We start from the raw sequence: 26297 nt of genomic DNA, 5'->3' as shown, positions 1-26297 counted from the left end.
CTGTAGATAAGTAGGCATATATATTGATTCTTGAAAACTGAATGGCGCTGCGCTGACTGATGAAACCCTCCATGTGATGCCGCTGAAAAGATCCAAGCGAAATTGATAACATAATGCAATTTCCTCCTGTTCATATTTTCAAGAGTCTGAACCACTTTTCAGTATTTTCTCTTTTCAAGTAAACCATTTCTTGACTCAACTATATTAGGTATAACATATTTACTCTATTTGATTATTTAAATGTATGATTAGATCAGTGTGGGAGTTGTGTGCATATATACTACTACATATTCCACCGTAGTGGTATTAATTATTCTCTGGGTTTTAATTTCACTGTTTTTTGCTAATAAGTAAACATTTTCAGAAGCATCAAAAATGATGAAATTAAGTGTCAGTGAAAATGAATGTTCATTTTGAATCATACCCTACTGGTTGATTTCACCTAATAATGTAATAATCATAATAATAATCTTTAAATTAAATTGTATCCTCGTTTCTATCTTGATAAAGTTGTACAATTTCCCTTCCACCCACTTAGTTTTAATATTCATACGACCCTTGTACTAACCACGATAGCCAATCACAAGTCAATCGACCACAGGTGTCACTTATGCTGGTGTCTCATTGGGCGATATCGATAACACAGGGACGAATGGTCTTGGGTAACAGGAAGAAAACAAAAAATTTACATTCACCTATATATTTATGTTTATTTCTGATTATAAAAACTTATTACATTACACGAGTCTTGCTCGATGTATGTGTATAGTTTTGTATACCGCATTTCCTAGAAATGAAATCTCTGTAAAGGATTTCTTTCAAATTTGATTAATCTACTCAGTATTATCTTCAAAACAAATCTAGTCAAATCGATTGTACCAGGTATATACCGGTAAAACTGATTCTGATGATTACGAGAACTATGTACAGAGCTGTCTATGTAAATGTTGTCAAAGTAACTGTGTTGAAAGGAGTCTAATCGTGCTTGGTGCTACAGAGCAGTGAGTGTGACAGGTAATGCACTGCAAACAATACAATTGGTAGTGTTTTTGTGATAAGTACTTTAAGGTGCAGTTTATAATAGCACAAGCAGAACATCACAGTAGACAGACAGCCTCCAGGTGTGTACAAACATTATTGAACTTAGCTCCCAGCCAATTGCCACAACAAATAAATCCCTGACTCAGCAGGGAGTACAGCTGTTGTAAAATTAATGATTCACTTGCTCAGTTGGTTTCCTTGTCTCGTCTATTGGCTATCATCAGTCACTGTCTTCTACTGATACATGTATAATCTATAGCAAAGACATTTCTGGACTAAACATTACTTACATGTAACTGTTGTCCCCTTTTGAGTATTACTACAGTACATGCCTTCCCTAGATATTAGCTTACCCTTTATTTTTGGATATTTAATGAGTTGAGGGGAAACAGACCCGGATATATGGCCATGGTTTTTATACTCCAGTGTGTGAATCATACAATGGGAGTCTGCGTGGTTAGTACATCTGTATCTGTGTGAGTGTGTCTGTTCCACTGATATCTCAAGAACCAATTATCAGATTTTAATGAAAATTGGTACATAGATGCTCTGGGATAATGCTCTACCCTGATTAGTTTTTGGTTGAAATCCTGTACATATTAATTACCCAGTTTGCATATTAATTAGCCAATTTTAAGCATTCACACTTTCTTCTCATGTACCATAAAACAGATTTCAATGAAAAATTGGATATAGATAGTCTTGGATAATGCGCAGATCTGATTAGATTGGGGTTTAAATCCATGTATATTAATAGGTAATTTGCATAATTAATTAGCTAATATTTAACTTTTCCACTAATATCAATGGAACTCGGTACATACAATGCAGGTTAAATTTTGTGCTTACTAATTACCAAATTTGCATAAATTAACCTATTTATATGATTTCCCTGAATTTCTTAAGTACCATTCATCAAATTTCAATGAAACTTGGTACATAGGTGCTTTTGGATACTCCAGAAATCTGATCACTTCAGAATGAAATCCATTTGTTTTAATTACCCATCTTGTATAAATGAGTTGATGTGACCTCATAAATATGCATAACTGTAATATCTCAGACGAAGACAAGTCTGTTGTCAAAATAAGATTGTTAACATAGTAAATGCAGTATTCTGTATTTGTACTTCATGCCTTAAATATCCTTAGCACACAGGAGTTCTTTCTAAGCTTTCTTTGATTATGCCTAAAATTTATCGAATTCAAGCATTTTTGCCATTTTTTATCTTGGTTGTGTTTGATGGATTTTGTTACATACATACATTGGACATAATGAGACCTTGACACACATACATTGACTGATCGTAATCAAACTTTACAACGATATGTACATTATATTCATGTACAGTACTGTAAAACATGTCTTTTTCGCGAGCATGTCTTTTTCGCGAATTTAGCGAGAAAACTGATTCGCTAATTCAAGATGTCGCTAATGACTTTATTAGTCCCCGTTTTCGGACTTATAATTCGGTCTCCGTCCGTCTGTGTGTCTGTGCGTCCGTCCGGAGTCGTATCTCAGAATCCCTTGGACCGATTCCGTTCATTCTTTGCATGTGCCTAGTACTTTATGTGGGACATATGCACATGTAGTGGTTTAGCGATTCGATTCAAAATGGCCGACTGGCAGCCATCTTGTTTTTTGAAAATGTTGCATTTTGGACATGCTTTGTCAGTTTTCATTCAAACTTGGTACATAGATTATACATGTTAGGATACATGTCCATGATGATTTATTTCACAATTGGATCAAAGATGGCCAACTGGCAGCCATTTTGTTTTTTTGAAAATGTTGTATTTTGGACATGCTTTGTCAGTTTTCATTCAAATTTAGTACATAGATCATACATGTTAGGATACATGTCCCCGACCATCCGTGAGTTCCTGAGTCTGTCCGTCCGATCGTTCGTGTGTCCGTCTGTCCGTGCGTCAGTCTATCCAACGTCATATTTCAGAATCCTGTGGGCCGATTCCGTTCATTCTTTGCATGTGCCTTGTACCTTATGTGGGACATATGCACATGCAGTGGTTTAGTGATTCGATTCAAAATGGCCGACTGGCAGCCATCTTGTTTTTTGAAAATGTTGTATTTTGGACATGCTTTGTCAGTTTTCATTCAAACTTGGTACGTAGATTATACATGTTAGGATACATGTCCATGATGATTTATTTCACAATTGGATCAAAGATGGTCGACTGGCAGGCATCTTGTTTTTGTTTTTTATGCGGTATCTTGGACGTGCTCTGTCAGTTTTCATTCAAATTTGGCACATACATGTACTTTATACATGTACATGTTAGGATGCATGTCCATGACAATTTGTTTCAAAAGATGGCCGATTGACAGCCATCTGACTTTTTGGCCTTACTACTATATTTCCACAATTTATGTACCATTTTCATTTGTATTTGGCATATACATCATACATATCAGTGTGTTTCATGATCAGATCAAAGATGGCTGAATAACGGCTGTTTTTATTTTGGCCATATTATTATGACACGAAACACATGTTTTGATATAAATAAACAATCTGCGACAACCCCTCCGCTTTAATATGACGAGCACAAAGAGAACTTAACGGGGACTGTGTCATTTTCAATGACTTGTTATCAATTCAAAATGGCCGCCAAACAAAGAAATCAGCAATGACAAGAGAGATTCGCTAAATCAACATTTCGCTATTACATCATTTTACTACAATTCGCTAAAATTGCATGCCGCTTTTTCAACATGTTTTACAGTTATTTGTCTCTTATTATGATTCAAAATTTCCGACTCATTTTAGTTTGGTTTACTGTTTAACAAACCAGGACTCGGTCATGTCATGACATGATTGGTTTGTCTAAAGTGTTTTTTTTTGGTGATATATGTGTTACTTTACACAAAACACCATAATTGACTGTTTTTACCAGTAATGTAACATCCACAACAAGATCTGTAAATGTAGCATATTAATTAATAAATAAATTTGCTAATTATTGTAATCATTGGGGAACCAAGCCCTATTGTTCTCGTTAAAATTTTCTTCCTCTTCTGCCACCATTTTTTCGTAAGATTGTGAGAAAAAACTGCTGAAGGAAATAGTCTCAAACTAGAGAAATGGTCTCTATGCTAGTAGAGGCTAATACAACTGGTTGCCCTGACTCTTAAAATTGTCATTGGTCATGTGGTTTGGCAGCCATATTGTTTTTGAATATTTTATATTGAAAACCAAACATAGCCATCGCTAACCTATTTTGAGGGTCTAGGCAATTTGAATTTATTGTATCAACTTCTGAACAATAGAAGTAGTATTACCCTGCTACAAATAAAATGTATAAACAAGTTCACATTGTAAGACTTCTGTACACTGTTTACTGCTTTAATTATAACTGTATTTCTTTTAAATTTAAAATTGTCAGCTTTTTATTTGTCACTTTCTATCTTTCAGAAATCAGAGAAGCTGAATTAGAAAAAGAGGCTCTAGAAAAAAGAAAGGGAGAGCTTATACCAGCAAAGAAAAAAGTGCATGTCTATGAGGATCCATATGACCCAGAAGATGGAGAAGCAATAGTTGCTAAGCAACTGCCATCAGATGTAATTAAACCTAGTTTAAATCAAGATAAACAATTTGTGAAACCACAGAATGAACAAAATGAACAAGCAAATCACTCCCATTTACAAACCAGACGCAGTCAGAGCCATGAACTTGATAGTCGACCTCCTGAGGAGTATGATGAGCCCTGGGAGTGGGGAGCTAAAAATAGAATTTCTCAAGCAATTCTTGAAAAGCGTGAAGAAATAGCGTTATCATCGTCAGGTAGCAGCCTACCTGATGAGCAAATTAACGGACAGTCTAGTGCTTCTCATCTTCATGGTAACCAAACAAGGGAGAAAGATGTTCGTCCACAAGAGGATTATGAAATTCCGTGGGAATATAAACCTAAAGATAGACTATCACATGTTCTGATGGGTAGGTACATTTAATGTGTCAGCTACATGTGAGTGTGTTTTACCATGTTAACAACTGTAATCCACCTGTGTCAGATACATGTGAGTGTGTTTTACCATGTTAACAGCTGTGTAACCCACCTGTGTCAGATACATGTGAGTGTGTTTTACCATGTTAACAACTGTGTAACCCATCTGTGTCAGATACATGTGAGTGTGTTTTACCATGTTAACAACTGTAATCCACCTGTGTCAGATACATGTGAGTGTGTTTTACCATGTTAACAACTGTGTAACCCACCTGTGTCAGATACATGTGAGTGTGTTTTACCATGTTAACAGCTGTGTAACCCACCTGTGTCAGATACATGTGAGTGTGTTTTACCATGTTAACAACTGTGTAACCCATCTGTGTCAGATACATGTGAGTGTGTTTTACCATGTTAACAACTGTAATCCACCTGTGTCAGATACATGTGAGTGTGTTTTACCATGTTAACAACTGTGTAACCCACCTGTGTCAGATACATGTGAGTGTGTTTTACCATGTTAACAACTGTAATCCACCTGTGTCAGATACATGTGAGTGTGTTTTACCATGTTAACAACTGTGTAACCCACCTGTGTCAGATACATGTGAGTGTGTTTTACCATGTTAACAACTGTATAACCCACCTGTGTCAGCTACATGTGAGTGTGTTTTACCATGTTAACAACTGTGTAACCCACCTGTGTCAGCTACATGTGAGTGTGTTTTACCATGTTAACAACTGTGTAACCCACCTGTGTCAGCTACATGTGAGTGTTTTACCATGTTAACAACTGTATAATCCACCTGTGTCAGCTACATGTGAGTGTGTTTTACCATGTTAACAACTGTATAACCCACCTGTGTCAGCTACATGTGAGTGTGTTTTACCATGTTAACAACTGTGTAACCCACCTGTGTCAGCTACATGTGAGTGTTTTACCATGTTAACAACTGTATAACCCACCTGTGTCAGACACATGTGAGTGTGTTTTACCATGTTAACAACTGTGTAACCCACCTGTGTCAGATACATGTGAGTGTGTTTTACCATGTTAACAACTGTGTAACCCACCTGTGTCAGATACATGTGAGTGTGTTTTACCATGTTAACAACTGTGTAACCCACCTGTGTCAGATACATGTGAGTGTGTTTTACCATGTTAACAACTGTGTAACCCACCGGTGTCAGCTACATGTGAGTGTGTTTTACCATGTTAACAACTGTGTAACCCACCTGTGTCAGATACATGTGAGTGTGTTTTACCATGTTAACAACTGTGTGACCCATCTGTGTCAGCAACTTGTGAGTGTGTTTTACCATGTTAACAACTGTGTAACCCACCTGTGTCAGCTACATGTGAGTGTGTTTTACCATGTTAACAACTGTGTAACCCTGTGTCAGCTACATGTGAGTGTGTTTTACCATGTGAACAACTGTATAACCCACCTGTGTCAGATACATGTGAGTGTGTTTTACCATGTTAACAACTGTGTAACCCACCTGTGTCAGATACATGTGAGTGTGTTTTACCATGTTAACTGTATAACCCACCTGTGTCAGCTACATGTGAGTGTGTTTTACCATGTTAACAACTGTGTAACCCACCTGTGTCAGATACATGTGAGTGTGTTTTACCATGTGAACAACTGTGTAACCCACCTGTGTCAGCTACATGTGAGTGTGTTTTACCATGTTAACAACTGTGTAACCCACCTGTGTCAGATACATGTGAGTGTGTTTTACCATGTTAACAACTGTATAACCCACCTGTGTCAGATACATGTGAGTGTGTTTTACCATGTTAACAACTGTATAACCCACCTGTGTCAGATACATGTGAGTGTGTTTTACCATGTGAACAACTGTGTAACCCACCTGTGTCAGCTACATGTGAGTGTGTTTTACCATGTTAACAACTGTGTAACCCACCTGTGTCAGATACATGTGAGTGTGTTTTACCATGTTAACAACTGTGTGACCCATCTGTGTCAGATACATGTGAGTGTGTTTTACCATGTTAACAACTGTGTAACCCACCTGTGTCAGATACATGTGAGTGTGTTTTACCATGTGAACAACTGTGTAACCCACCTGTGTCAGCTACATGTGAGTGTGTTTTACCATGTTAACAACTGTGTAACCCACCTGTGTCAGATACATGTGAGTGTGTTTTACCATGTTAACAACTGTGTGACCCACCTGTGTCAGATACATGTGAGTGTGTTTTACCATGTTAACAACTGTGTGACCCACCTGTGTCAGATACATGTGAGTGTGTTTTACCATGTTAACAACTGTGTGACCCACCTGTGTTAGATACATGTGAGTGTGTTTTACCATGTTAACAACTGTATAACCCACCTGTGTCAGCTACATGTGAGTGTGTTTTACCATGTTAACAACTGTGTAACCCACCTGTGTCAGCTACATGTGAATGTGTTTTACCATGTTAACAACTGTATAACCCACCTGTCTCAGATACATGTGAGTGTATCAATGATGATTTTATGTGTCATTTCCCATAGTAGTGTTTGTCGTGCTTGGTGATTTTCCACGATCACCATCATTTGACTGATTTCAACAGAATGGCGATTATTCAACCCTTAGTTTTCAAATCCCATTTTATCCTCATTCAAAGCCTTGTGTAGGGTCACTTTGTCTATGCAGTCGTCTCTAAAATGATTATTCGGTAAGATTTGGTCATCATTATGTGGTTATATTTAAACAAACAAATTTCAAAATCACGGCTAATGCCACTTTAAAGATGACAGGAATGCCCTTCTGCATTTAGTTGTACATTTCATTCGATTTTTCTTGTAATTCTTTTCTCAAAATATTATAAAACCTTAACTAGTATGTTTGTTTCCTACTTTACTGCTTTCTGATTTTCTATGTAAAGTAATTAATACTGAATCTCGAAACGGCTATTTAGGGAATTTTTTTGAAAATGTATTATTTGTTTGGTTGTATCATTGAATTACTGCTCAGATGTACTGTCTATGTATCAGTAACCACCAGGATTTTTTATGCACAATCAGATCTTCCACAGACTTACTTCCCATTATGGTAAACTAAAGTCGTTAGCCAGCATACCGTAGCATGAATTAAATCCCCAGTACATTCGTGCTCCCCATCACGGATTTATAAATTTACAATCATTATCACATAGTCATGAATGGGTTTTTTTAGCTCCGCTGTCGACTTTGTCGAGCGGAGCTTATCATATGAGTGATTGTCCGTCGTCGTCCGTGTCAATGTTTTACTTTTTCGACTTCTTCTTGAAAACTACAAGCCTGAATGCTTTGATACTTGGTGTATATGTACCTTAGGTAGACCTCTCTCAGATTTGTTCATTTCATGATCATATCTTCAATTCTCTAATTTTGGTGAATATTTTTGTCATTTTTGGTAAAAAGTGATATTTTCGACTTCTTGTTAAAAACGGCAAGTCCAATTGCTTTGATATTACATATATAGGTACTACATGTGGAGCTCTTTCAGATTTGTTCATTTTGTAATGATATCTTCAATTCTCTAATTTTGGTAAATATTTTTGGCATTTTTGGTAAAAAGTGATATTTTCGACTTCTTGTTAAAAACCACAATCATTTATGGTCAAAAATGATATTTTTGAATTCTTGTTAAAAACAGCAAGTCCTATTGCATTGATACTATGCATATTGTTCATTTTCTAATGTTATCTTTTGTTCTTTAATTGAAATGTGCATTGCTAATAGCGGAGCTATCTCAGCCGAGAGGCTGCTTGTTTTTATGTGTTATATTTAACAAAAAAATCACAGCTGTTCAATATGTTATGATACTAATCAACACAAATCACATCAATTAATTCAAGCCATTTTCAAACATATTTCAATTTTATTTTATTTATTTCTCCACTATGATGTTTAAGTAAGCATACATTTATTATTCCAAGACTGTGCTTTGCTGAACAGTGAATCTATTTCAGATTGACACTTGTTTCTTCAAATCACATTCTTGAAAACTAGAATTTCCCTTCCTCATATAATTCAGTCAAGGATGCAGTGGCTTAATAAACACTTAAGTTACAGGTACAGCCCAGATACATGTACAACTACAGTAGTTGAATGAATTAACTCAATTATAGCAAGAGTAAGAAACTGAACTGTACTAGTTTTCAATACATCAATGCTTCACCTGTATCTCCGTACAATACAGTCCCCGATGACCTGTATTTGGTATGCTGTGCAGTCCTCACTGACCATCGTGATTCAGCGGGGATGATTCACATGCCAAGGTCTACATAAATCTTAATACAAAGACACATATATTCACTGAACTGATGTCTAATCTATAGCCCTGGGATAAGAATCTCCACAACTATTAAACTATACAGAGATTCCCATTGCTGTTTCAAAGTCATCCATGCGTTGCAGTTACTTGTTATACAGACTCAGTAATAAGTTTATAAAACAATTAGACTATGCCTGCAGTTATATCCACTGCTTTACTGTCTCATATTATTTGACCTACATTAAACTGCTGATCATGGCGAAGGTTTACAGTTAACATTTGAGGTAGATGTGGTGAAACAGTTAAATTTTACAGTAGTCGTTAAAATGTGGCAGCCATATTTGAAGAGTGGACACACATGTCTCCTAAGATCAGACAAATGATCTCAGACACAGAATTGTCACATGTTTAAAGACCCACCAACTCTAACCTTATCACCACAAATAACGGTCCACATCAAAAATGTGTTCTTGTATCACTTCGCACGTTTATTGTGTAACTTCGTGCTTTTTGGTGAAAAGTGATTTGTACATACATTGTATGTACCTCATTTACTCTATCAGTATTATATGTGCTTATCATATGTGAGCCTATTTTCAAAAAAAAATTTAATTTTAATAATCCAGTGCTTTTATGTACAATCAACTATAAGGTTCTCAATTGATATCAACAAAATGTATCATTAGGCCAGACCCAAGAGACAACTTGATCAGTTGATTTTTCAAGTAAAAATACAGTAGTGAACTAAGATTTGTTTATGACTTTTTTTGTTTTATACATAAAATATAGTTTTCTGCTAATTCTAGATTATGTTAACCTTCGACAAAGACCACAATAGTAACACAGGAATATATTCCCAAAAGAGTGAACCATTGGTGAAACTATAATAAATAACTGTTGCTGTATATTTTCGTTGTCGTGTTACATTTGGAAATTTGTGGCGAATCTGCTGAACAATTTATTGGGGGGGGGGGGGGGGGGGTCTGGCATTATAATATTTTGTTTGATTATGTGCTAAATGTACAACGTGAATTTAACTTTTCGTCATCATACAAAAATCAGCATTGATATTTCACATGTCATGTTTGCTACTTTAAATAACGTGCTCCCTAGTCAAGTGATAAACAAGCCAATCATGGTGTGTACATTGTTTGACAAATTAGTCGCTCAAGACAGCTGTAATAGAAAGTAATAACGTTTCATTAAAACCAGGGTATGGCGTTACGAGTGTGTATTAAAATTGTAAAGTAGCTGTAGACAGCCTTTAGTGTCTAAATTATAAGATAATTTAAAGGAAGCTGGTCGTTGCACTGTACATGTGCGACATTTGTGTTGATAAACATTGATTTTCCCACAATCCAATGTGCTCTTTTAATGTAACTCGCACGTTTTGACCTAGTTTCAACATGCACTAATTACCGCTGGTGGATCCTTTGATGCCTTCCAATCACCACCGCAATTACCTAGTTAAAACTTAGTAACTTCTCAGTTTGTATCTGTTATCCTGCCTAACAGTCAAAGTCGCCATATTTGTTGAGAAATGAGACCCATATCACGTGGATGTGTGGCACGACGATCATCGCCTTCCAATGTTAAGCCATTGTACTGTTTGTTAGACATCGATGGAAATACAGTTTATTATTTTCTTTTTATCCACACATGTTAACAGAGTATATACTTTTTTTGCGTCCCAGTCTCGTTAACAATGCATGTATACACTTTCCCTGTTAACCGGACACTTTACCAAAGTATACACTCTCATTGTTTACCAAGACTCATCAAGAGTGATAACCAGACCCTTTCTTTCAAAGACAGCTTGCCAGCCAATTAAATTCTTCAACAATGACAATTAATATAATTAGTTTCCTAAGTAAACAGACACATGTTTACATAGACAGTGTATTGTATCATCAATTAATCCAAAGAAATTAATCTACAGAAACAGCTGTATAATTTACTCATCAAACTATGAGTAACAGTACTGTAGAATACTTTATATTCGCTTGGAATTTATTTTCGCTATTTTCGCTGAAGGGATGACTCTGTGAAAATAAAATCCAGCGAATATACATTTTCTCCTATATTTTACATTAATCTCATCAAAAATCAGTGAAAATAAATTCCAAGCAAAACGCCCAAAATACCTTTTCAGCGAAAATTAATTCCAGCAAAAATAAAGTATTCCACAGTAATCAATGTGTGCTTTCTATACACCTTTACTCCCAATCAAGACTTCACCATAAAAGTTAAGGCATCAAATCTACTCATGAAATTCCTGCATACAAATCTTCAATCTTTTTTTTTCATCCTATACTAGATGCGTTGATGTAAAACACATTTTTACACATCAAAAATAAAACATCAATTCACCGATGAAATAAAAGTGTAGACAGCTGCTGATCGATAATGTTGATATAATTGCTACTTTTTTTATGTAACCTGTGTCCTAGTTAATGCATCATGGAAACTCAGTTTATTGACGTCTGTCTGTGATCATATAACTCATTTTGTTCTTAAGTTTGAGTTGACATTTAAAAAAATAATAATCACTGCATAACCCTGTATGACATTGAAATATGACTGAATATATGCAGTTTCTCTTTGTACCAAATTTAATTTTTTTTTCTGACTAAGTTCAATTTGACCCGAGACCTCCATTAACTCTAATTGCCTTATCTGAGATAGTAGGGCAGCTGCTCTTGAGTGGTAACCAATCACCATCGCCTTAGATAATTTTAAGATAGCTGTTTTGTAAATCGGCGATATTTTGAATGTACAGAACTGAATTAAATGTAAATTATTTGTAGATAAACTGTGATAGAATTTGTAATGTTGGTTTCTCAAATTTTCATCGTTTTGGGACCCGGTGATATAAAAATTTGTTGAGTTTATTTTTTAATTATTTGATTGGAAATTCCATTTACAGGTTATTAGAGTTGATTCCAGTTACCATATATAATCCATCACTCATTTTAACGAGGATACATTGTACTATAATGGCTTTTAGCCAAAAAGAAAAGAGGAGACAAGTGATGTAGCTCTTTTTCACTGCTATGTGTCAGTCGACCACAGTCAAACCTTTGTGCTGGGCAGACAAACTCGCCCTTGACAATATTATATTGTACATACGTTTAATAATAGGTTAATTTTCTGCCAAGTAAATGACAAATTGTGAAATGATAAGATTCAATTACATTCATTTACCAGTAGATGGCTACATGCATTGACCTCAAGCATTGCCCATTTAACGTCTTGTGTAGAAGTTTCACATGGTATATACCAATGAGAATAGACCATTTCTTTGTTATATCGCAAAACATGATATTATAACCAATTTTAATAGAGAAATCCCAATTTCATTGAATTCTTCCAATTCTTGTGTTCTTATTCCTAAAAGCGGGACCATTTTTTCAGACCTAAATGTTGGTACAACGTGAAAATGTATATTTTATGTTTATTTCTATAATTCATCATTTTCACCGAATTGACTTAATTTCCCATTTTGAACGTATATGTAAAACATCTACGGATTCACAAACATATTTTGTGTAAAGGCGACAAAAGTTGGGCATTCCGACGGTTAGTGTCCGAATAACACGTACGTGTATGTGGGGAGTTTAAATCCAAACTATAATAACGGTTTGTATGTATTTATGAGACACAATATATCAAGAGTAATGGCCTATGCGTGCCACAGTGCAATTATACAGTTATATAGTCGTAATACAGCTTAGATACTTTAATGCTTGGATTATTCTCTCACTGTAATGTCTGTAATTTTGTCTGCATATGCATCATAGTGTAGCTCATCCGAATGAAACTCGATTTGACATTTCAATTTTTATTATTTCGTTAAAAGTTAACAATTGTGATGTAATCCAGATAAGATTATAACAGCTTCAATGGTTTTATATTTTGAAATTGTGATTTGTTTCATCAATGATTTTGTGTAAATCTTTAGGTTCAGGACAATACTGTACTAAGAATACTTTATTTTCGCTTGGAATTTATTTTCGCTGAAGGGATGATTCCGTGAAAATAAAATCCAGCGAATATACTTTTTTTCCTATATTTCAAAATTAAACTCATCAAAAATCAGTGAAAGTTCCAAGCAAAATGCCCATAAAGCCTTTTCAGCAAAAATTAATTCCAGCGAAAATAAAGTATTCCACAGTTTTAATCTCCTCTCCGACTGGTGTCTATTTTTCCACTATCAATGTCGCAACCTGGCAATTATATTTTTACTGTTGAGTGGAAATGTTAGCAAAACTGTAATCTGGGTAGATACGTTAACCATTACACCATATTTGGTCAAATTGCGCTATGAGGAACTACCAGTATATTTAATTGTTTATTTTATTGTTTATTAATTAATTTCTTTTATTGACTCTTTCTATAATTACTACAGGCGATGCAGAATTAGAATCACCCAAGAGAATGGAGTCACCAAAAAAATTTACCATAGATTATTCCAAGATGTCAGAGCCGATACAATGTCCTCAGTCTCCGAAGACTTTAGAAAACATGAAAACTACCGATAGTCCACGTCAGTCACCAAAGAAAACAGGTTTGAAATTGGATATCAAACCAAGAATTGAAACACTGGGAGAAACAATAGATCCAAGTATACCATTAGAGGAACAAAAGTAAATATTGCTAACTTTTTTTTGACTAAACATACCATAGGTCCGCTGAAGCCTTTGGGATGGGTTTCTGTCCTGCGTCCGTCTATCTATTTGTCTGTCTGTGCACGACTTCTTCTCAAAAACCGGCAAACCGATTGACTCGATTTTTGGTGTGTGGATGCCTTGATGAGTGTAGATGGTAATTTGTTCATGAGAAGTTGATCTGCCAAAAATTATGCAAATTAGCCCCCCAAAACTTTAAAATTTCTTCTATGCTACTATGACACTAAGTGGTCTACAGTGCTGATATTGATAGTGCATGTGCCTTGGGTTGTCCTCTATCAGTTTTGTTAATTTGGTAAGGAAATTTTCAATTTCCTAATTTTGGCGAATATTTAAAAAAAAATTTTTTGGTCAAAAATGCTATTTTCGACTTCTTCTCTGAAACTGATGGTCCGATTGCACTCAAACTCGCGTGGTATATACCTTGGGTGGACCTCTATCAGATTTGTTCATTTTGTGTTGACATCTTCAATTCTCTATTTTTAGCAAATATTTTGTCATTTTTCATCAAAAATAGTGCTTTTGACTTGTTCTTCAAAACCAGTACACATGTAGCTTGGATGACACTTCACCCTGTCACTAAAAGTGGCCAAATTTATCAAAAATTTCAGAAATTCGTGATTTTTTTCATTACCTTTTCCTTAATGCACTACAGTTGTCAGAAAATGGACAAAACTTAGGAATATTATACAATGATGCCATATTGAAATTATATGCTCACAGGGAGATATGTAATGTTTCCCAACTGTTTCTCATTCTCACATAGCACATGGGAGTTCTAAGTTTTCTTTGATTGGTCTATTGTGATTGTAATGAAAACATAACCACTCAACATATTTAAATGTATATAGACATGATTGATTTTGGTGGAAAATTATGCAAATTGCCTAATTTACATACCAGTATTTAGGCTATTTTGGTGATATCTTGAGAACCATTTAATATGTTTAAATAAAATTGATGCATAGATGTGTTGGGGCAGTTTCCAGATATATTTTGTTTTTGGTGGAAATTAGATAATTTGCATATCAGCTAGTGAAATTCAAGCTATTTGGGTGCTATTTCAAGAACCATTCAACATATTTCAACAAAACTTGGTATATACACGTATTACAAATTCAGATAATTGCAAATATCATGTTATGTTATTCTCTCAACACACTGGAGTTCTTTTTAGGCTCTCTTTGATTCTAATTTTATTTAATATTTCTGTTATTTTTGTAAAAAATTCCACTTTTCAGCATTATGTTTTATTGTCTCACTCACTGCCTTTTGGGGTATTTGTCATATACAGCACTAATCTTTTGTACAATAGCCGTTGAGCATCAGGCCATTGGCCTATTTTTTTGTTTTTTATTTGTATGGTAATTGCATTATGCACTACGGGTTTTTTGGCCGTCACTATTTCTACATTTGTGCTACATGTACATGTACATGTATCGCCATTGCATAGCACATATATTGTGCATTTTTCATTTGCCTTGCCTTGCCTTGCATCACTCATCTTGAGGCAATAAATATAAATAAATAAATACAATAAAAGGTGTATCTGTTAGATTATGATTATTTGATTGTTTTTTGATTATAATGTATTTTCCTAGGTGGTATCATGGTAAATTATCCCGACACGAGGCAGAGAGTATTCTTAGAATTTATGATGATTGGAGTTTTTTAGTGAGACAAAGCGAGAGTGGTAGTGCCAAAGACTATTCATTATCACTTAAGTAAGTACTTCTCTCTGTTTTTAAGATAAATGCATGTCTTAGATAATCGTTATCAGAGTATCTGGGAGTTATTATTTGTAGAACATTTTTCATTTATGAAGCAGAGAAGCCATCTTGGAAACAAATTAACAAACAATTGTTCTTTATTTGGAATTCAAATTTCCTAATAAGGTAGGATATACATATCCCACTAATTTAATCTGTAATCTGAAATTCCAAATGTTGTAAAAAAAAATAAAATAAAAATATATTTATGTGATAGCATGATAATCTTAGTAACCAAAAGTAAATATATTCTCTAGTTCATATGTACAACTACTATAAATAGGCGATAAATTATATCAACTTAATTGGTTTCCCTCTTCTAATATTTCTACCTCTAGTAGATGATTAAACAGTCCATATAATACCAGCTTTATTTTAAATCTTGTGTTATTATGACTGTTTCAATAAGGAACAAACTGCTGAGTAACCATTGTGCCTGGGGGGCAAATAACATAACATTATTTGTTGAGGTTTTTGAAAAAAATCTATTAAATATTGTATTATTTAATATTATGATTACATGTGGCCATTTCAATTTAATATTATGATTACATGTGGCCATTTCAATTTAATATTATGATTACATGTGGCCATTTCAATTTAATATTATGATTACATGTGGCCATTTCAATTTAAAATATTGTTAGTCTGCACAATTCTAAAGTGAAAACATAACTCTTGGAATAGTACAAATAATTTTTCTTTGCTTTGCAGAGGTGTCTTGATGTAGCTAAATAGATAAAAATTATGAAAATCTATAAAGCATTAAAATACTTTATATTTTCTTGATTCTTTCCCCCAATACATGACATTGGAAAATAACATGAGAGGGTTTCCTAACTTGTTTTCATGGAAACAATGACTTTGTGATTGCTTTAAACCTTACTCTGGTGGCCATTTTGAATTGAAGAATAATCAAAACACATCAAATTGAGATTTGTAATTTAAAAAAAAGTAGTTCAGAGACCCCAAGTTTTTTTCTTCACTTTTTCTAACTATTGGTCACAGTTGACACAGGAAAGCTTGCAGGGTAGCTGAAATAAATGGCTACAAAAGGTGTCAGTATGTGATGTGTTAATAATTTGTTGAAATGTCAAAATATTTATGAATCAATGCTTTGAACAACAGAACAGTTTCCATGCCAACAATTGTATTTTATTTAATTTCGAACCAAATATACGTAAATTCCAATTAGCTGAAGATTTTTTGATCAATATTTTTGGTTGATATTAAAAATCTTAACGTATGAAATTTCCATTGTAAATTAGTTTGGAATTTATTTACCACTAATTTCAGATTCCTTTATTTCAGGTGTCGCTTTTATTTGTCAAAGTAAGCAATTTTGTGAATGGGTAATATTTTAGATTCATCCATGTCGCTTAGTAGTAGGCATAGAAAAATCAAAAAAATCATACAACTAAATTTTGTCATGTATGTCCATATACAAATTGCATTCACTTGAGCAGCCATTGTGTTTTCTGTGAATAAAAAAAGATTGAGTCAGGCTATCATTAGTTCCACTTATCGTAGATAGCTTTCCATATAAGGGTTTCTCAATAGGCCGTCTCTCATTAAGTGTGATTCAGGTGTAATAGTGTGTTTAAGGTACTACTCATTAAATTCCCTGTGTGGGCAGGTTATCTTGCTAGATCTTCCAGTATCAAATTTACATTATGTCACTCATTATGGTAATGCATCATGGGAAATAAATGACCATTCTCAGTACCTCAAGTGTGTGCATCTCTGGAATATTCTCACTGTGTTTTGCACATTGCACCATGGGAAATAGTTGACAAAGTAAACATTTGCGTAACGCAATAGAAGAACTGATACTTTATCAATTTGTTAGAAATTGTCCAAAAAATGTGGAAATATTTGAGTAAATTTTAATTTTATAAATTAAATATGCACCCAATCGGTTTAATTTAAAGCCGCTAAAAACGTGAAACAAAAATTGGCTCATCATGAAGACATAATAAAGATTGAATATTTATTAAGTGAATAGGTTGAAAATTAACACAAAACAAATAGACATGTTTTAAACTTGGTTCCAAATCTCAACTGATCTGTAATATTTCACTTGTTGCTGTGTAAATAATTTCTGAAAAATAATGGCTTATAAGACCAAATATTTTCTTATTTCGGATTCTCAGTCAAGGGTAGTATTTTTTATTGGTATCTTATGATGTATATCAACTAATATTGCATTGGGGGGGGAGGTACCCGGTACAGGTTACAGGAAATAAAAAAGGCATTTTACTTTTTTACAGGAAATAAAATGAAAGTTCCATTTACAGTAAAAATAGGTTCTTACACTTTGCAGATGAATCAAATTCCTAATTACATTTTTATAATATATTTGATAATTTGTGTTTAAGAATCAAAATTGAAAATTGCGTAAGAATTACGACATTTAATGTGGAAAATGCTTTATACGCTTACAAAAATATAAGATCTTTGTACAAATTACGGACGAATAAAATAGCTGATTACATTTTACACCTTGCCCATGTCTACGAATTTACGTTTTTTATTTATTTAAATTACATTATTACGAAAATAAAAACAATTGATTACAGCTTATGAAAATACCCCTTGCAGACCCTCTGCATACATTGAAATGAGCTGATGTGTTTCAGTGATATGTAAAAATAGCCATTATAAGTTTGAATAGAGATGACAAATTTAACATCAAAATGACACTGAAAATTGCATTTATATCATTTATATCATTTCCTTCAATGAAAATACAAAAAACACATAGAATACAAAAACACATGTAGCAGACATGACGTCACTTCTACAATGGCTGATGGATCACTGATGTTTGCTTTTCTGTATAAAATATTGTGTGCTGTCTGTGATTTGTACTATAGAACACAAAATGTGTTGACCCCCGGAAGTTTAAAAATCATGTGTTCAATGCTGAATCGAATAGATGCATGGTATTTGTGGTACTGAGAATTGTCATGAATTTTGCGAATATTGATTAATCTCTAAATGTCATTCTGTAATAGTGTATTTAACATACTCTTCACTTTAATTCCATGTGTAAACACATTATTGACTCTGAGTACCAAATATACATACGCCACTCTTCATGGTAATGCATCATGGGAAATATACAACACCTACATGTATTTGTATGTAAAATGCAAATTTCATGAAATTTGGTCATTGCAAATGCCCTCAAACTATCTAATCACAATTTCCTGCCTTCAGATTATTTGCACCGGAAATCACTTTGCAGACTTGTTCTCCTTGTGCAAGGTGACACAAACACTCGTATTCAGACTGTATTATTTTCGCTGGAATTAATTTTCGCTGAAAAGGCTTTTTGGGCGTTTTGTATGGAATTTATTTTCACTGATTTTTGATGAGTTTAATGTGAAATATAGGAAAAAAAGTATATTCCCTAAATTTTATTTTCACTGAATCATCCCTTCAGCGAAAATAAATTCCAAGCGAAAATGAAGTATTCTACTATTTGTATTACATGCCTCCCAGATCATATACATGAACTTTAAAGGGTTCTTCCAGACAGAGAAACAAGGGCGCAGCACCTGCATATCAAAATACTCATCAGATTATAATGTCTTAATTTCTGAGGTTTTAGGACCTATAATTACACGCTTCAGAGGTGTGCTCCCTCTTAACACTTTTTTTATAGAAAAACTCCTGATTTTAGTCTCCAAAACAAACCCATACATGTTAACAAAATTCATTTGAACTTTTGTAAGCTTGATCACATGTTCTCCGCATAGCAACACAGTCTGTACCCATGGCAACAGTCAATACGTGCTTAACTGGAGTGTGAATTACTACCTGTATGTTCCTTTTCTAAACCCCTTGTATTGAATATTCATGAAAATTTAAGCATACAATAATTATTACAACAAAAATCCAGCTAAACTTGGATAATTAACAGCTGTGTATCAATGGTTTGTACAAATGACAGCAGTCAATGCAGAATTTGATCACTGGACCCTGGGCTTTTCTGTTCTAAAACATGTATTGCATATGCATGTAATAAACCTCTACCTTGTTCATTTCTAGGAGTGCAAGAGGATTCATGCATATGAAGATTGTAAGACACAAAGAAGGTTACATTCTCGGTGAATTCAGCAAGCCATTCCACATGATTCCTGATATCATAGATCACTATTCTAAAAATAAACTCAACATCAAAGGTGCAGAACACATGCGATTACTTCACCCAATCACAAGTCAACTCCTTTGAAAAAATCTCCCGGTGTCCCATACCTACATCTATATTTGTGATAAAGCTGTTGCATTCTGTGGGTGCCATAATGGGTCTTTTCATCCCGCAGGCTAATTACGATAAACCCACTCGTTGCTGGTCACATGTATAAACCTGAACACCTTGAAGACGCATAGATTATTTTGTTGTTTTTCTCTGTTAACTGCCAAAGATGTATAGACTATGTTTTGTTTTATTTTACCTCATATACCAAAGACTAATACACTTTGGGCAGTTCACTAATGTATGTAAATTTATTCATAATTTTGTGGAAGCATTGCAACATGTTTTACATACTAGATATCATCGTTGAAATCCCAGTTATGGCTAATATGCAAATTATGCACCTATTACAACAAATTATCATTAGAGATATAATTTGACATCCATGTTTCTACTCTACATATCACTTTAGATTATAGCATTAAGTCACATAACAATGTAATCGTATATATGTGATAGATGTAATCCATTGTTTTTATTGATTTGTACCGTATTCAGTCAGTTCTACGTACAGTCTGTAACCAGTAATCGTATCTGTGTTGCAGATGAATGTTTTGTTCATTCATTCATTTATTCATTCATTCATTCATTAATACATTCTTCCATCTATCCTTATACATCACCATACAAGTGTCATCCATCCATCATATATTCTATTTGATTTACTTATCTGTTCTTCCTTTTCTCTGTATATTCGCCTATTTATCAACCATGCAATCATCAATCCAATTCATTCATTCATTCATTCATCCATCCATCCATTCTACAATGTAGTCATTGATTCTATCCATTCATTCATTCATTTTCATTCATTCATCCATCCATCCATCCATTCTACAATGTAGTCATTGATTCCATCCATCTATCCATTGTCAATCAGTTTGTTAATTCATTCATTCATTCATTCATCTGTGCAATTTCTCAGTAAAAGATTGTCTAAACACACATATTCTAATTTAAATGTTTCTAAGAAAACTAAGAATATGATTTACCTCACAATGATTTATAATCTGGTCAACCCGTGGTTGTGGTAACTGTGACCTGACATACTCATTGTAAAAAAAACATGCATCCTCCTCATGAAGCAAGTCATTTTTCATACTGTAGGTCATAGGTTAATTTGCACTGAGTTGCTCCATAAGTAGTATTTTCGTTTCCATTGATTACTAATATACAGATTGAATGCACTTTCAATTGATTTGTTGTTAGCCATTGCAATCATGTTTGTTGTTTTAAGAAAGTATACATACAGTATACTTATATATATATATATATATATGTGCAATTGTTCTGTAAGTTGTATATTTGATTTAGTAGTGATTTCTTTGTTATTCAATTTGGACGAGTGTGGAGTTGGTCATAAACTACCCAGGTATACATAATATAAGAATATTAATTGCCTTTATTTTTACATAAGAATATATTTGTTTTTACATTGTTACTTTCTATCTATATGTATGCATTTAACTTGAAACCGTTTTTTTTTTTTCCAATTTTCTGCACATTACATATATGTTGTATCTATTGCAAATCTTAAGACTGTGTTTATGCGTTTACTGTAGGGTTCTCTGATTTGCAATATATTATATACATACCAAGTGTAAATCAGTTTAGATAATCTAATTATTATTCAAGTGTTCTTCCAGTGAAGTTAGGAATGGTCTCAGATTGCTCGAATGTTCAATAAGTGGCAGGCAGAGGAGTTTGTAACTGTAGACAACAGCTGGAGATGAAAATTGGAGTTTAAAACATTAAAAATAATATTTAGTGAATTTCGAACTATGTAAAATATGATTCTCATATCTAATTAAAATTGTGTTGCTGAGCTTATGTAAAAATTTGGGACCATTTCTTAGAAATACATGTAGTGTAAGTTGCTTGTATTTTCACTCCATGGATGACAATATACCAATTATAATTGTGTGTATCCATATCTTGTTCTCACCAAGACAAATTCTCGAAATGCCATTTGAGTCTTTTTATTTCCCTTATGATATTTGCCTGTCGAAGCAGAACTTGTAAGGTCATGTATCATTACACTACATGTAGAAAAAAACTTAGTACCGTTAAATCGTGTGTCATTGATATAAGTCTTCATTAGTATAGCCATGTAGTTGTCTGTATAACTCATAGGTTTCCTGTTTTAGTCTGTTTTAGTTCAGTCGATTTGTATGAATGAATATTGACACTGAAATAAGTCCAGAAAGGTTGGGTACACATTTCTTTACGTTGGGTATGGTTACCAAACAAAGTAAACTATTGGAGAGGAGAGGAAGTTTTATTTATTGCAACTGCATCACGGTAGACCTTTTTGATTGTAAATATTCTGCTGTCTTGCAAATAGGGCACAGTCATAGCAGGTTCAGCACTGTATATAAATCGATCCATATACCATTTCCAGTTATGAGAGAAATGAAACACCTTGTTCACAGTTCTGATCGCATTGTAATTGGCTGGTCATGATTACCAAGTAATGTCTTACATTTAATGATCCTTTCACCCTTTTGTGGCAGGTGAAAATACCAATACCAATTCAACAAAAAGAATTCACATTCTTGTTGCACATTTAGTAATATTTTGTGTATTACCTGAAATAATCACTAATTATAAATATTGGATATTTAATGCATTTATCAACATTTGTTAAATGCAATTTGCGAACCATTTGTCTAGTAAGTTTTGACCTAAACCTTGACAGAAAAAGTATGTATTGTTAATATCATCTCTGTTACATACATGAATAGTAATGGTTAAACTGATATCATTTAGATGTTGTCCATAAAAAGCAATACCTTTGAGACATTTGGTATTCAGTGTTTAGGATAATAATGTATTGCAGTCAAAAACGTAATAGCCAAATCACTTCTAATCTAAACATTTTTACACAAGATTGTTTAATGATTTTATTTCGTATATATAATGGCCTCATTATAATTGTTCATTTTGAAATTTTCCAAATGCCGAGTTAGTTGGATAAAAAAAATATAATGGTCAGTATATATTATAAAAGTTTGTGTACTCCAGTTTACAAAAATTTCACTTTCACATATTTACATGTCTTCTATGGTGGCCATGTATACCGGAACATGTCTTCTACTGTGGCCGTTTAAGTCGGATTGCGTCTAGTGTTTCCGTATAAACCGGAACATGGCTTCTATTTATAAAAGTCGTATGCCTGTTGCTTTTCAATAATTTATATATGCAACGATACTTGGTTCATGCAATAATAGTTATTACGCATTTGTTTGTTTATAAATAAAACTGAATAATATTTTGTGAGGTTCAGTTGTATTGTGTATTAATGTAATTATTGTTTTCATGTTGTGTATATTTCAGAAATATATATGTTTGATTTGTTCGTTTCCATATACCTCTTCTTTTTTCTTGGTACGTGTGTAAGTTGTATGATATTTGAATGTTCCAATGCAGCTTCCAGTTATATACTATGCATGTCACTGAATTGTTTGGATAACTGAGTAGAAAACTACTTAAGTTGTGGAAATCTTAGTAGCATTGCTTGTCGGGTGGTCTGCGTGTTTCACTCCGTTTTCCACGTTCTTTGCAATTTCTACATTTACCATTACATTAATAACAGCATGGCTACAAGGGTGAATACATTTCTTGTATCGATCTCGCATTTTTTCAAATCATTTAACAACGCAGTGCCTATTTCAATGTGGATTAATGGAATCTTTTGAAATCGTAGTAGTTGTCCACAATGAGTCATCTATTCACTTACGTTGTGTGATTGGTATATGTACCACACTTACAAATATGTGACCATTTAAGTTCAGTCAGTTTAGTTAATTAGGAGAGTAAAGTTTGTAAAATATCAGAAGGACGACGATAAGCGCAAATATGGATGGTATTTTAATTTGTTACGTATTCGCGTCATTTCGAACAGTCGTAATAAAGTGTGTGCATCTAACAAAATACATAAACATAATGCCATGACAACCACCTAGCATATATACGAGTTTCACACAAATGATATACCAAACTATTGCTTAATATAAATTGATATGTGTATCCCAATATGTACACTTTATAATCGTCATTGCACGCACCAATAATAGCAATAATGTGAGTAGCATGACTTCAGTTGTACTTGTGTGTACAGGTTCATTTGAATATGAATTTTACGTTTGTTCAATTTACTAGGTGAATGGCCCTTTTGGAGCAAATACATGAAGAAAAAAAACTACCATTTCTGTATAACATTTATTATATGTTACATGAACGACGCATGTATAAATTACAAAAATATAACATTATTATACGTCCAGCTCTGTAACCTATGGCCGTGAGCACTCCAGTAATTTTCGTTATTGCACTATGTAAATTGAGAACAGACTTCTCAAGGCAGAGTGAACCAAGTGAGTATCGGTCACCAAATCCGGGAGGAGAATAACACACTGGAGAGGAGCACATGTAGCCAAGGTGTTTATTGCTCAACTGCTAGGCCTGGAACTGAGTCTAAATACTCACGAGATGTTCCATGACAATGTATCAATATCATTATGAAAATAACTAAACGTCATAGCCTCAAATCATCATATACTCATAATAATAATATATTTATATATTAATAATGTTATACACAAAATAGCGGAATTCACGTTCTTGTGCATCGCATGCTACGTACGGCATTGTTCTCATCGAATACCGTAGTGTACGATGCACGAGGACGTATACTCTGGTATTTTGTTTTATGTCAATTATTGTGACATCTTCAGGCATGCACACTAGAAGACTTAAGCAGTTATTGGATCACGACTAAACACGTGTGTGTAGTGCGCACAATTTTAACAATTTATATTTTATCGGGTTAGTCACGTGTAGTGTTTGAAAATGTATCTCCAGTAGAGAAGCAGTATCTGAGTGCAATTAATAAATTAACATATAAGACATATGGAAGTTAAAGGGCGGTAGTCGTCGCGCAGTGTGTCTCCGAATTTCTTGTAAACAAGCGACGACCATCCCCGCGACCATCGCCCCTTTAAACACGAGATGAACAAATAATGATAACGTGCCACAGTCCCTTGCCTCGGAAAATCATTGGTGCAAATCTCTATATTAGAGGACGGCTATACTACATCAATGCGTACGACTATGTTAGGAACCTCGGCTAGTATTTCTGCCAAGTAATGTGCTTCCGAAAAAACTGTAAGTACTTCATCTGTGCACAATCAAGTCTACATATTTTAATGGGTGTCCTTGAACTTTAGGCAACAGAGAATAAATGTACATACTAAAATGTTGATTTTTTCTGTAACTGTCTGCAAAGTTGAATCGTTTTGTATCATTTAGATTGTACAATAAAAGAAGATCAAATCAAAGTATGCCCGGTAATGCCAAGTGAATCAAGACTCTTATAACAGAGTCATAGCAACTGTGCAAATGTCATGCTCAATTAATTAAGCAAAGCATACTAAAATCAATAAATTTTTTCATCGAATTTCGATAACAAGAAAGCTGCCAATTCTCATGATATCAGTGACGTACAAACAATTATGAAAAACCCGATATAAACTTGCATTATGGTAGTGAAACTGCAATTCGGCATCGTAATTTCAGTAACAATGTTTCGATTGGGCTACATCTTGTTGGATGAATATATATTTTTACCTTATATATCTATATATATATATATACCTAATTGTGCATGAGTAGTCTTGGTCTGAGTGGTTTTAGCATACATTAATTTCAAAGTCAAAAAATTTAGACAAAGTGATTTTTGGAATCAAACAAATGAGAGAATTGCAATCAAAATACCACGTGACTATATAATATGTTTAGACATACGAAAACTATTTAAAATGTTCAGCTTTCTTTCCCATCCCGATGGTCTCATTAGATCGGTTGACGTTATTACCTATCATGGTATTTTAAATGTAACACTTGGATCGGAAGTCTCAAGTTCTAACCGAGTATAGACGTGTGCCCCTTGAAGTGACCTTCCGATTGATAAGATAAAATCATCCCTCAGTGCGTCATTAATAAAAGTCAAGATGTTAATTCTTATTTGAATAATTACTACAAACTATTAAAACATCACCAAAAACAGATAAAATTTAATGAATCGGTTAAAAAGCTATTTATTTATTTATTTATTTATTTGTTTGTTTGTTTGTTTGTTTGCTTGTTTGTTTCTTTGTTTGTTTGTTTGTTTGTTTGTTTCTTAGTTTATTTATTTATTTATTTATTTATTTATTTATTTATTTATTTATTTATTTATTTATTTATTTATTTATTTATTTATTTATTTATTTATTTATTTATTTATTTATTTATTTAT

The 26297-nt window shown here is 33.7% G+C and overlaps 1 protein-coding gene across 1 annotated transcript in view; it reads left to right on the top strand.

Annotated features, from left to right (window-relative positions):
- The window catches only part of LOC102801555 (SH2 domain-containing adapter protein F-like), a 66748-nt gene extending 43381 nt beyond the window's left edge, over window positions 1-23367 (top strand). The window contains exons 3-6 of the mRNA XM_006816205.3: window positions 4475-4996; window positions 13687-13924; window positions 15568-15690; window positions 19792-23367. Coding sequence (XP_006816268.1) covers window positions 4475-4996; window positions 13687-13924; window positions 15568-15690; window positions 19792-19975 — 1067 coding nt within the window. The 3' untranslated portion in view covers window positions 19976-23367. The remainder of the gene's footprint in view (window positions 1-4474; window positions 4997-13686; window positions 13925-15567; window positions 15691-19791) is intronic.
- The last annotated feature ends 2930 nt before the right edge of the window (window positions 23368-26297 follow it).

Source organism: Saccoglossus kowalevskii, chromosome 13 (assembly GCF_978046115.1).
Source record: "Saccoglossus kowalevskii chromosome 13, keSacKowa6.1, whole genome shotgun sequence".
Lineage (NCBI taxonomy): Eukaryota > Metazoa > Hemichordata > Enteropneusta > Harrimaniidae > Saccoglossus > Saccoglossus kowalevskii.
This window is presented reverse-complemented; position numbering and strand designations above follow the sequence as displayed.